General features: G+C 34.9%; 4 protein-coding genes across 4 annotated transcripts; all 4 read right to left on the bottom strand.

Annotated features, from left to right (window-relative positions):
• Nucleotides 1-1,444: 1,444 nt before the first annotated feature.
• Nucleotides 1,445-2,078, bottom strand: GCK72_020495 (uncharacterized protein; the record flags this gene model as incomplete). The annotated part of the gene is made up of 4 exons (XM_053733612.1): nucleotides 1,445-1,592; nucleotides 1,638-1,799; nucleotides 1,843-1,932; nucleotides 1,978-2,078. 4 exons carry the CDS (start codon nucleotides 2,076-2,078, stop codon nucleotides 1,445-1,447), a joined length of 501 nt encoding a protein of 166 aa, XP_053582525.1.
• Nucleotides 2,079-2,305: 227 nt separating this feature from the next.
• GCK72_020494 (uncharacterized protein) lies at nucleotides 2,306-4,327 on the bottom strand (the record flags this gene model as incomplete). Its single annotated transcript, XM_053733611.1, has 9 exons — nucleotides 2,306-2,713; nucleotides 2,763-2,900; nucleotides 2,952-3,164; nucleotides 3,209-3,340; nucleotides 3,396-3,474; nucleotides 3,517-3,629; nucleotides 3,679-3,784; nucleotides 4,022-4,183; nucleotides 4,233-4,327. The coding sequence occupies 9 exons, from the start codon at nucleotides 4,325-4,327 to the stop codon at nucleotides 2,306-2,308; spliced, it is 1,446 nt and encodes a 481-aa protein (XP_053582524.1).
• Nucleotides 4,328-7,383: 3,056 nt separating this feature from the next.
• GCK72_020493 (uncharacterized protein) lies at nucleotides 7,384-9,452 on the bottom strand (the record flags this gene model as incomplete). Its single annotated transcript, XM_053733610.1, has 7 exons — nucleotides 7,384-7,627; nucleotides 8,267-8,533; nucleotides 8,581-8,684; nucleotides 8,729-8,881; nucleotides 8,926-9,023; nucleotides 9,074-9,264; nucleotides 9,370-9,452. The coding sequence occupies 7 exons, from the start codon at nucleotides 9,450-9,452 to the stop codon at nucleotides 7,384-7,386; spliced, it is 1,140 nt and encodes a 379-aa protein (XP_053582523.1).
• Nucleotides 9,453-10,041: 589 nt separating this feature from the next.
• Nucleotides 10,042-11,839, bottom strand: GCK72_020492 (uncharacterized protein; the record flags this gene model as incomplete). The annotated part of the gene is made up of 8 exons (XM_053733609.1): nucleotides 10,042-10,489; nucleotides 10,536-10,677; nucleotides 10,769-10,877; nucleotides 10,930-11,140; nucleotides 11,230-11,345; nucleotides 11,395-11,497; nucleotides 11,553-11,681; nucleotides 11,730-11,839. The coding sequence occupies 8 exons, from the start codon at nucleotides 11,837-11,839 to the stop codon at nucleotides 10,042-10,044; spliced, it is 1,368 nt and encodes a 455-aa protein (XP_053582522.1).
• Nucleotides 11,840-12,309: the final 470 nt, after the last annotated feature.

Here is a 12,309-nt window from a genome sequence, read left to right as displayed (position 1 = left end):
CCGCGATATTACTACGGCCAGCACTTTTTGTCTTTTGTCTTTTTATGAAGTTTGCCTTCTAGCATAAAATACGAATTTTTCTCGTTTCTATAGAAAACACGTCGATAGAAAAGTGAGATTTATTGAGGAACACAACCAATATCAGAGGTAAAAAATGGATCAGTAGCAAAATGAAAAGTGATAGGTGACAATTTTTTTCTCCGTATTTGAGTCGCGTTAACATGGATGCAGTTCACCCCGTATATTTTTTCGAATTTGCATGTTTGGGGGCCGGGACAAGAAATTTGTGCAAACTGTCTTGAATTCAATTTTTTGTAATAATTGTTCATGAGACATTTTGAAATTGAAACGGAGTAATGATGTCGTTCCGGTAAATCCAATAACGTATTCTCGGATTCATAGTCCATGAACATTCTACGAAAATCAGATTCAACGTTGATCGAGTTTTCTTTTGATATTAGCAGCTCGGTAGTGTTCTTATAGAAAGGCACATGTTTACGAACATTGTAATCGCTCTGAAAGTTATCATTTTTTATTGGGGAAGTCTGAAAATTGGATACCCATCGAATAGTTTTCAAGTGAGTTATACTATTTTGTGTAACCTTGAAGTAGTTGTTTTCGGGTTTGAATGATGTTGGTTGAATCCAAGTAAAATTCATATATCTTGGATTAACAACTACTTTCTCATAACTTTGTACATCTATGACTTCTTTATCCTGAAAGTATTATTGTTTGGCCAAAGTCATTCTGTATGGAGTTGAACACCTCTTTCTTGTAACTCAAACTACCCAGCATGACCTTGATGGAGTACTCTAAACCTTTTCTAGTTCCCACTGCTCCATAGTTATCTTGTTTGTAGATAAGGTAAACTGGTTTTCGTAATTCTGAGATTATCTTTTCAAACTCTTCAATATAAGTTGGAGCTATCCTTGGTATCAATATATCTTCAATTTCAAAAAAAGCCACGTAACCAGCAGATTCCTGTGAGAAGTATTATTTAAAGTTCTGAGACAACTTCATACCTTATATTGCAGAAGGCAATCGGTAAACGCGGCAGCCTCATTTTCGAACTCGATCCCCACAAACGGGTCAACAACATATGATGGGATGTAGGGAAAATTCACGCGATACCAGGGTTGAATTTTCAAGTATCCCTGTTGCAATTCCAAGTTTTAATGATTTTCAAGTAGCTTCCTCACCGCGCTCTCGTATTTTTGCATCAATACAAAAATAGATGTTATGCTGCTGATAAGGTAGATATTCATGAAAGCACCAAAACTGACAGTGAAATCTTTTTTAAACAGATGATAAACATACAACCCTTACGTTTTATACATGTGAATTGATAGTAAAAAGTTTTGCCACTGCTCAAAAACGTATAGAGGAGAAAAACAGATCACAACATCCACTTTTTGGTATGATGGTAGAGAAAAGGGGATCTGAATTAATCTAGACTTCCTGCCTGTAACTTCAACCAAGTCGATACCTCGGTGGAGCCGTCATCAGAAATTAGTTCGATTTTTTCCACATTTGGCAGCAGTTGTGTGGTGGCAAATACCGTGATCATTTGACAATAATCGTGAGGAGTAATTCTTCAATTTTACAGTCAAACATTCCGCTATAAAATTCTCCCGCACCTGATATAGTTTGTTCGTACTATCTTTCTGAATGTTCCATTGTTGGCATATATTGTTAACTCGGCGTCATCCATAATCTTACCACCTTGTATCGCCATGTAATCCTTTTGGCTTTTAGCCACATTAATGCTCATAACCAACGCAAAAGAGTTGTCACCCAAGCTAAAATAATAGTAACCAATATGTTAAAAACAAAATTACATACCTTTCAGACTTTGGATAAAAATATGATGAAGTGATAAACGCTTTCAGCTCATTGTTTTTAGGTGGTTGATACGGTAATATAATATGAGCTCTGAAAAAGTTCATGCTATTTCTGTCTTTTTGACAATATGCTTACATTCCAAATAATAAATTAACAGTTTGATACAAACCAATATAAAACGTGAATATGAGTGCAACGCAGAACAAAGTTGTTTGGTATCTCCAGAATATACGCATTGGAACAGTAACACGGAATGAATGAACAATTAGATCAGATATAAGATTGTCCGATCTAACTGAGACTCGCAGATGGGGATCGTTACAGGCAATCCACAACGAAATAATCGAAATCCGTCTGTTTGATCGGAAGCGTTTTTCAAGAAATAATAATAACAAAACAATTTAAATACGTTTTTATTTTATAAGAAAGCAATGTAAGACTTAAGGAAGATCAAAAATATAAGTTATTGAGCATAACAACCGATGTCAGCTGTGTAATGGTGTTCAGTTGCATAATAATATGTTATCGGTTCGATGGGTTCCATAAAAATATGCGTTGCATTCACATGTACACATTCAATCCTCGGATGCTGATAGAATCCACACATTTGTGGTCCTGGGCAGTCATTCTTCACGGAGTTAATAGTATCTTGATTTATAAACCGATAATACTTCTCTTCAAAACATTTGTTCACTAAATCATAGAAATAATAAAAGTTAGGCAATGTCCCCAAAATTTCAGCAATTTGCTGTTTTTTCAGCATTCTCTTCAAGTCTTCCTCAATGTCACCAAAAAACACCTTGTACATGTTATCAGTACTGTTGTCAAGATTGAAAAACTCCAAACTTGCCTCTGCTAATTCGTTGTTCTCCTGAAACTTTTTTTCACAAATTGGCGATGCAGAGGAAACTATGTATTACCCAAACAACACTGTCCAAATGAGTTATAAAATTTGAAGTAACGTCCATAGATCGCGATCCATTAGGAATACAAAGTGGGCGATTTATATATGTGTAGTTTAGTTTGTGAGGATTTATAACTATTCTCCCTGTTTGCCTCTGGAAAGATACAAAGTATATGATTAACAAAATTGTCAATGTGATCGTTACGGTATTCTTATCGACAAGACTGTTCATCATTGATTGAATTGAAAACCCTGTTTTATTATAAACAGTTGCTTCATAGTTTTGTCGAGGATATATCATGTATGAGACATGAGACTGGCCAGACATCAAGATTTGAAACTCTTCCACTAAAGTTGGAGCCAGCGTTGGTATTAGAATGTCATTCAGATCAAACAATGTAATGAATTTCGCCGATTCCTGGATCAAACTAAAGTTTTCAAACAGATTTAAAACTACCCAACTTTGTATTGAAGGAGACAATCAGTTTGGGCTGCCGCCAAATTTTGAAACTCCATCTGCTGATAAACATCTGCTATGTCACCTGTTACATGTGGAAAATAAACACGATCCCATGGTTGCATTGTTATGTAGTTCTGAAGGAATAAAATCAGTTTTCAAGCATATTTCATTTGCAAAACTTAAACTTACATGTTTTTCATATTCATGCATTAATTGGAAAAATGAGGCCACCGCGCTAATGAAATACACGTGCAAGTGGGCACCAAATCTAAAAATGAATATAAGATACCTATGTTTCCAATTATCTTACTGTTTATATATGTGAGCTGCAAGTAAAAAGTTCTGCCACTGCTCACTAACGTATAATGGAGAAATGCACACGACAACATCCCGTTTTTTATAACTTGGGATTTTGAATGGAATCTTTAGTTAAAAAAAGAATATTGTAAAATTCAAATGTTTTTCAACTTACTTCTGTAACTACGCCGTTTGATTCCATTGAAACTTTGAGAGTATTGGGTAAAAGTTGAACAGTTGCAAAAATTGAAATCATTTGGCAATTCTCGTGAAGGGTGATTCTATAAGATTTAGTGTTATACGTTTGTGTAACGTTTATTGAGTGATGTGTATTTCCAGACAGGCGAGTTGATCTGATAAGATCATGATTATCGATAACATAAAAAGAATAAACTGTTGTCAATTCCATCAAACGTCAAAAAAAATTACAGTCAACAATGCGACGCTCTGTATGTTTTTTCAATGCGACGCTCTATATGTTTCTGAAAATGTATTATATACATTTAAGTGCTTCTTACCTTTCGTAATTTGTACGCACAAGAACACCTGACGATTTGTTTCTCCCCAAAACAGATATTTCTGTCGTATCCGTCAAATCTCCAACTTGAAGTCTCTGATAACTACTTTTTCTTTTTCCTAAGTTGATGCTCATCACAAGTGCAAACGCGTCTTTACCCAAGCTGAAGTTTGTTTTCTTACCCCAATTTCAGTAAAATATTAAAAACATACCTTTTAGAGTAAGGATAGTAATAAGCGGATAGTATAAAAGCTTTTATTGGTCGTTTCAGTGGATCCGTAGTACTTCTGGAATACAAAAAGATCATGTTTTTAGTTTTTTTGTTGAGCTACTTTGCTTAAACATTACTTTGAATTGTTATGAATGTAATTAGTAGAAAAAATACACACGAATGCTGTACATGACAAAATAACTATCAGTGAATACAAAGTGTAGCTACTAAACTTATCAACAGCATACATTTTTTAATTTAAAACTATTATTCCCGAATAAAGAGCGGTTCTTGACGAGAAGTGCTGAGATACGATCTTTCGCGTAGGACAAGTCTCGTTCTCTTGGTTTTGGTTGTTGCGTTCATTTTGGGCGAAAATGTATTTATGACATGTTGTAAGTTTTAGACCTCAAAGAAATAAGATAACCTAAAAGTTATATTGGGTGGCTTATTTTAGGTCCCCCAAGAACCGCTAACCCCTGAGTATCTTTTATTTTGAACTCTCATTTCCTTCAAAGCAATTTGTGCTACACAGGATGAAATGGTTAATTCAAAAATACCAAATTTAGCCATTTTGTTTGGTATAATCTAAGAAAAGATGCAAAACCCGTCAACGGATTTCTGTATCATTTGTGGCCTGATTTTTTAAACCGTAATTCAAACCCACAAACAAAAACTAGACATGCGGAAAATAGATAGTTATCTCTTCTCGAATACATTGGTCAACCAAGGAACCACTTCGTTAGTTAGTGAGTAGTTTGTCCTGTTTTCGTGCAATCGTAACTACAAATCTATGTATTCAATGTTTTACTGAATAGTCATCTTACCCTGTTCTCGTTTTCCGCTGATGGGAGATCAGAATACGGAGACCTGAGAAGTCATTAAATTATTTGGATTGAGAAACACACGATGGCGTCGTTGAGACAGTTTAGAATTAACATTTTCCGATACAGGAAATTTTTACTTTTTCCTGTTGTCACAATATTAATGCTGTTCATATACTACTATAAGAATAGTATGGGCGACCGAAACATTACTGACGTGCTTCATGAAAAACCGAAGATTGTGCCTAAAGTGTCGCGAAATTCAATACCGAAACTTCTTCCTGGTGTGCTGAACGACCCGACTAGGATATTGAGCAGGAAGCTTCCAGTTTCTCATGTTTACATAGTCAGTGCTTATTATTATCCCCATTCTCAGGCGTTTGTTTTCTTCGCATTAAAAACACTTTTTCAAGTTTTTTTCAGCCTCGGAAAAAACGCAGTAGTATTGAATAGCATTGTCGACTCTGTCAACTTCAATATCGAAAAATCTACTTTCAACGTTGTCGGATCAAATGAAACACAAGAAAAATCTTCATCGGCTATTTTACAGAGGTAAGTATTTTTAGTACAGATAATTCTTATCGTCTTGTTTGAAGCGAAGGTACTGATGCTTGCCGATATGCATCAGTCGTTGCTATAACTAACACTGTAGATAAACTAAAAAAGCTACAACTAGAGTCGGAAGGTTCAACAATAGAGGTATCTTTAAACTATTCATATGTGATTGCAGGTCACTTCTATTTTCTCGCAGATTCCTTTCAAACTGGCGCGCTACTCTGCTCCAAAACCAGTTATGATATGTATTGCCCCTCAATATCTTGCCGAGCAATGGCAAATTTTTATGATACAAGCACACGTAGCACATCGGTAAGGTCGACGATGAGAATAACGGATACAAAGTTTTTTGAAAGTTTGGTGCTCATCTCCATATATACATCACTTCCATGGTAGATTCCTATTTCAAATTTTTGAGAGAATATGAAAGACAAGGCTACATCACTATCGACATTTGGCTGAGAATGAAATTCGCTGAATCGGTCACTTCATATTTTGAGCCAAATGTGAACTCAGAGTTCAAAAACCAAGCAGGCGCATATACGGACTGTCTTTTACAGTACAAGGTATTTTTGTTCTGTTTTCAATTACATGTGTATATTGAAAATTTCAGGAAGCTGCAAAATACATAGCTTTTTTTGAAATGGAAGATATTCTGTTTCCAACAATTTATCCCAGTTATCTGAGGGAGTTTCACACTAGATTTTCATTACATGATAATACATCGTCTCTTTATTATTTAAGAGAAAAACATGAATTCGTGAAGTGTGAGTTTTCAGTTTAATGAAAAAGAGTTAGTTATTCTGTTTCTAGCTCCACACATATTGGAATTCAGCTTCTATGATGTGCTCGGAAGTCTGAGGTCTTCAACAAAGTTTGGCTATGGAGCAGTTGTAGTAAAACCGTATTTGCATAACTCTATTGGTATAAGTGGAAGTCGGAACGAAATTCTGGAAAACAGGTGCATTTTGAATTTGAAAAACACATTTCTAGAGATTTTTTTATAGACAAACGATTCACAACTCACACATTACTCATATTCAGTGGCCGCTTGAGAAAAATCGTAATAAAGAAATAACAGAGTTGGTTGAGACGGATTTCGAACCGTTCACGGGAAAAATTCGGCCTGCGGATATTATTGCAATTGAGAAAGATATAACGAGAATCAAGGGGAATCCAGAAATATTTTCAGCTGCGCAAGAACTTCCTAGCGCTGACTATTATTTTCCAATCATTTTTCAGTGCAAGAGCAATATTTTATTACCTGAATCTGAACCCAATGAGAGGAAATGCCCCAACACTGAATCATGTGAACTGCTACAAAATGAAGATGTCAAATGCGTGCATTCAAATGCAGAATATTTTTCGGGACATCATATGGAACCGTTCACTTTTCATTTCTCCAATAATTCATTTTGGTCATACGAGATAGGATGTTATCAATAAAACAATTTCAGACCCTACTATTGTCAAAGGGAAACATTGCATTGTAAAAGAACTAATATTGCTCCGCCAAATCTTAGAAACGCAGTTGTCTTTAGGTCGCACATCTTCGGTTCCTATGAGTATCCATTATCAAGGTTCACACAAATCATTAAAAAATTGTAATTGTTTATCAAAAATTTTAAAGATCAAAGATTTCAAAAATATCCATACCGAAACTTTATCCAATTCACGATTCTCACTCAAACAGCAATTTTTAGATGTTGATTCACTACCAAAGAACACAAAAAAAGTTTCGAAGCGTTTCCATGAACTCATTTTATATTCATTTCACACTCCCGTCTCATTTTTAAATCGACAATCAAGAATTCCCCGTTTGAATCGGGTGAAAAACATTGACGGAATTTCTTCACATTGAACCCATCTGTTGTTGTAAACATATTCAACTTTTTCTCTCACTAAATTAGCCAGGGTTTTCTCGAAACTTGGCGTCAATCGAGTTTCCTTCAACGTTCCGTTATAATTTTCGAGCCAATTCCCGTTCAAAGCATTATAATCAACGTTTCGATAGTGTCTGGAATTGTAGTTTTCTTCTAAAGACAAACAACCTCCGATCAGGGCTGGGCAAATTATTTGTTTGATTATTTGAATTATTTGAAATTTGGGGTAAAAGTCAAATAAATTGCTTCAAATAATTATTTGAACTTTTTTTTCAAACAAATTGTTTGACCAAATAATGTTTGACAAATTCATATCAAATAAAATTATTTGACCAAATTATTTGAAAATTTTCAAATAATTTGAAACCCATTTCTTTGTATCATTTATGATAATTTTTCTCTTCAAACTGCCGAATGGTTAGGGGAAAATAATTACTTCGAACTCGAGAAAGTCTTTCAGGACGGAAAATTTAACAAAAAATAGTATTTTTCCTTGATTTTTACATGTTTTAAAATATAGCCTACTGTTTTTTTTCTTTTTACTGCCTTTATTGGCAATAAAACATTTTCTTGAGATGTTTGAAGGTATTTGAAATTATTTGATTATTTGAGAAAAAATTTCAAATAATGTTTGGTCAAATAAATTATTTGAAAAATAAATTCAAATATTATTTGATCAAATAAATTGTTTGGAAAAAATATTCAAACATTATTTGGTCAAACAATTTATTTGACCTCTCAAACAATGCCCAGCCCTGCCTCCGATCCACTACCTGATATGGGCAATTCTTTTGGGAACTGACATGACGCGTACTCCTTCTTCTTGACGATATGACCAATGGTAAAACAGGACAAAAACTAGGTCCGGGCGTATTGCACCTTTAAAATTAAACCAACTCATTTCGGTAGTTTTGTTATATTTCAGAAACATTAACTCGGATTGCAAATTCGTTGAATTAGTAAATCTCTCTGGATTCGTGTTAGTTTTTAACACTCTGTTGATTATGAAACTAATTTCTCCGATATTTGGAGGTAATAATCTGAATTTTAATATTTTTGAACGGTTCCACAAAACGAATCTATGTACCTCAAGTAATTTAGAAAATTCTCCGGGCCCGTGTATACTGCACGTTCATCGATATCAATATTCAGAACCCACTTAGAATGATAACGGCTTCGATGATGGCACTCCTGAGAATCCTCAAGTTAAAAATTATTGAAAAAGTGAGCGTCACCTGTGTTTGTATCAAGTGAAACATCCAGCCTAATCGATGATACTCAGTAACATACGAAGTATATTCAGCATAACCAAACTTTGTATAATAGTCCACGATTTTTCGATCATACTCATTCAGATTGAAAAATGTGAAATAGAAGTATGAAACGCCCTGAAAGACTTTGAAAAAAACTCGTGAACAAAACTTTTTATTACTAGAAGTTTATGGTGCTCCACATATTCCACAATTTGCAACCATTTACTCTCGTTACCATATAGCGGTCCAGCACAAACTGCCAGCTCGTGAACAGGATCTGAAACGTTTTTACGATTTCAAATTTTAAAAAAAAACAACATTTCTCACTGTCATGCACGCGAAAAATCAATGGAATTGGATCATGAGCCTTCTCTGTTCCATTGAAACTAGCACTAACAAATTCTGCACCTGCTCTACGAGGACATCTTATAACAGTCATCGGGAAAATGATAGTTTCAAATTGAGAATTTGGAATTTCTTGACGATTGCAATCAAAATATCGACATGTCGCGTTTTGTCTGAAAAAACTGGGGGTTTTTTTTTAAGATAAAATATCTGTATCATTTGCCTTTCAAGAGAAATTTATTAACAAAATATTATAAATGGAGTCATGAAAATCTCACCCATCAATATGCTGGGATGTTGTAATTATAGCAATTTGATCGTGATAAACAAACGCTGAAAGCAGTCTAGCTTCAGCTTCCATTATATTTCTCTAAACAATGTTTTTGTACTTTTTTTCAATTGCACACTTACAAGGGCACCTAAATGAATAGAAGACCATTGTTTAAAATCTGCAGAATGTGGCAAGTCAGAAGTAGTTTTCAGATTCCATTCAGGAACAAGACAACTACCCGACAGCCCGCTAAAGAAAAAATATTTCATTTACATTTTATGAAGGAAGTCTACTCACTTTTTATTTACTAAGTTGTCATATTGTTCAATGAAAGTTCTGATTTTTTGATAATTGTATAGGGTGCCAAATGTCGACAGCAAGAATATTGAAAGCGCATAAGTGTGTGATTGACGAATCATCTCACTAATTGAGAGATATAAACTACAACAACTTTAATGATAACTCGAATAGATGTATTCAATTAAGCGAAAGTTTTTATTCAATCTTATTGAACAATCTACCAAAACTCTACCAAGAAACGGAAGCAACGAACGAGATAATTGGGAAAGATAACCGCAAAACTGAACACAGTAGAAAAATTATCTCTTTGATCACCGAATTAGATTGTTGTTTTAAAAGTTAGAGTGGGAGTAATAGAAGCGATGAAAACACAAGTCTCCTACTGATAACAACCAACGCTTGATGACCAGAACGGTTTCTTGGCGTAATGAAAAGTGTACGGAACCATATGAGGACCTGAGTGGTACTCGGCGTCGGAGTGAATGCATTTGAAGTTTTCTCTTTGAGGCAGTTCACAGGAATCTGCATTTGGACATAAGAAACCACCAGGTTGATTGTCGAACGCGGCACCATAAAATGATTTATAATAACACTCGAACACGATTGGTAAGTAAAAATCTGATGTTGGAAGTCTTGAGGTAATATCAGGGTGGATCGTTGAATTGCGAATCTTTTCGATTTCTTTTTGAATCGCTGCTATATCAACTGATTTAATTGTTTCATTTAGTGGTCCAAATTCCATTTTCCACTTTATTAGCATTTTGTTATCTCCATGTTTTTGAGTTGGTCGTTGAACATGAATCAAGTTGGGCGATGCAATTATTCGGCTGAAAACAGGAAAAAATTATGGAAATGCAAAATACAAATGATTACCTGTTCAAATCATGCCAACTGTAGTGAATCCATGTGGAATTGTAACGGTCTGGTCTTACTACAACTTTACCACGTTTCACAGTCGACGAGGATCGTAAACTAGTGACAAGATCGGGGAAGTTGAACTCCGAAAAATTTTCAGCTGAAAAAATCAATTAAATTTAATTTTCGCCACCTTCGTGACTTGCCTTTCACAAATTCGTGCTCTCTCCGTCCATAATATATAGAATTACTTGTAGGGTCCACACTCCACTCAGCTTGAAACTCCTCTATATATCTGGGATAAGTTTTTGGAAATAGAATATCGTCCATATCGAAAAATGCTATATATTCAGCTGCTTCCTCAAAAAGCGACACAAAAATTATGAAGCAACATAACAGCTGAACCAAAAACCTTATACTGTAACAAGCAGTCGATTTGTGCGCCCGCCTGGTTTCTCCATTCAACATTTCCATTTGGTTCGAAGAAAGGTGTCTCCGTTTTGGAAAACTTCATTCGAAGCCAGTAATCGATAGTGATGAATCCAAGGAGCTCATATTTTTTCATCAGTTCAAAATAAGAATCTATTATCGATGTTAAGTAAATGTGAAGGTGCCCTCCAAATCTGAAACTTATGAAACAATTTCACGAGATTTCCTCACGGACGAGATTGTGTTTGCAATAAAAATCTCTCATTTAAATGTTAAAACATACCTATGTGATACGTGCACTTGCATCATAAAAATCTGCCATTGCTCGGCTACGAATTGCGGCGAGATACATATTATTACAGGTCTTGGAGCAGAGTAACGAGCTATTTTGAACGGGATCTAGTACGAATTTGTTGAATATCTATATTTTCTTGAAAAACAAGTTCACCTCTACAGTCATACCAGTAGACTCCATTTCAAGTTTTGCCAGATTTGAAACAGTATTTGTACTTGCCATTGCTGTTGTATACCTACAATTTGGAACGCCTTCTCTGAAATAAATATTTTTTTAGTTGATGCAACATTTAGAAAAAAAAGCCAACTAACACTTGAGATGGTGCGTTTGAAATTACTCGATGTGTCGAATTCGATCCAACAACGCTGTACGTTGCGTTATCAATGTTCAGACTTTTACTGTCTACAACCATGTTCAATGCAACTGCATTTGGACCTAATCTAAACCAATGTTGAATTTGATAACAATCAATTAGAAAAAAACCTTACGATTTAGATGTCGGATAGTAATAAGCTGAAACCAAGAATACGTGAACGACTGGAAGTTTCAGCACTGTCACATTGGTTGTGTCCACTATCATACCAGCATTTAATGTCATGGAAGGATCAATAACACTGTTTTCAGACAACCGGCTTTTCTTATAGATCCAGAAAAACTGACAGTAAAAACAGGTGACCGTGAGGAAGTATAGAATAGTTCTCGAACGGCGAAGTGATGGCATTTTTTCAAGGTTATTTTTGAAAAGAAAGGAAATCTTCAATCAATCATTCATACTATACAAAATTCTCAACCAATTTTATCGATTCACGGGATCTTAGTTCTCTGAACCGGAACTTTACATTGGTCTCGAAAATCGAAACGAAAACTTGATTGGTCTCCAAAATAGTTCTGGAAAATAATAGGTGCTATGTTATCAAAAACTGATCGTGGAAGAACAACACAACGTGAATTATGCAGAGCTATGAGAATTTTTTATAATAAAATGTTTCTGTACTAAAAAAATTTGTCGAACATTTCCTTCTTTTTTTGCTAGCTTCTTTGTGCTCTGCAAAATTTTCTTCGTTTGTT

This window comes from Caenorhabditis remanei, chromosome V (assembly GCF_010183535.1).
Source record: "Caenorhabditis remanei strain PX506 chromosome V, whole genome shotgun sequence".
Taxonomy (NCBI): domain Eukaryota; kingdom Metazoa; phylum Nematoda; class Chromadorea; order Rhabditida; family Rhabditidae; genus Caenorhabditis; species Caenorhabditis remanei.
Note: the sequence above shows the minus strand (reverse complement) of the source record. Positions and strands in the feature narration are given on the sequence as shown.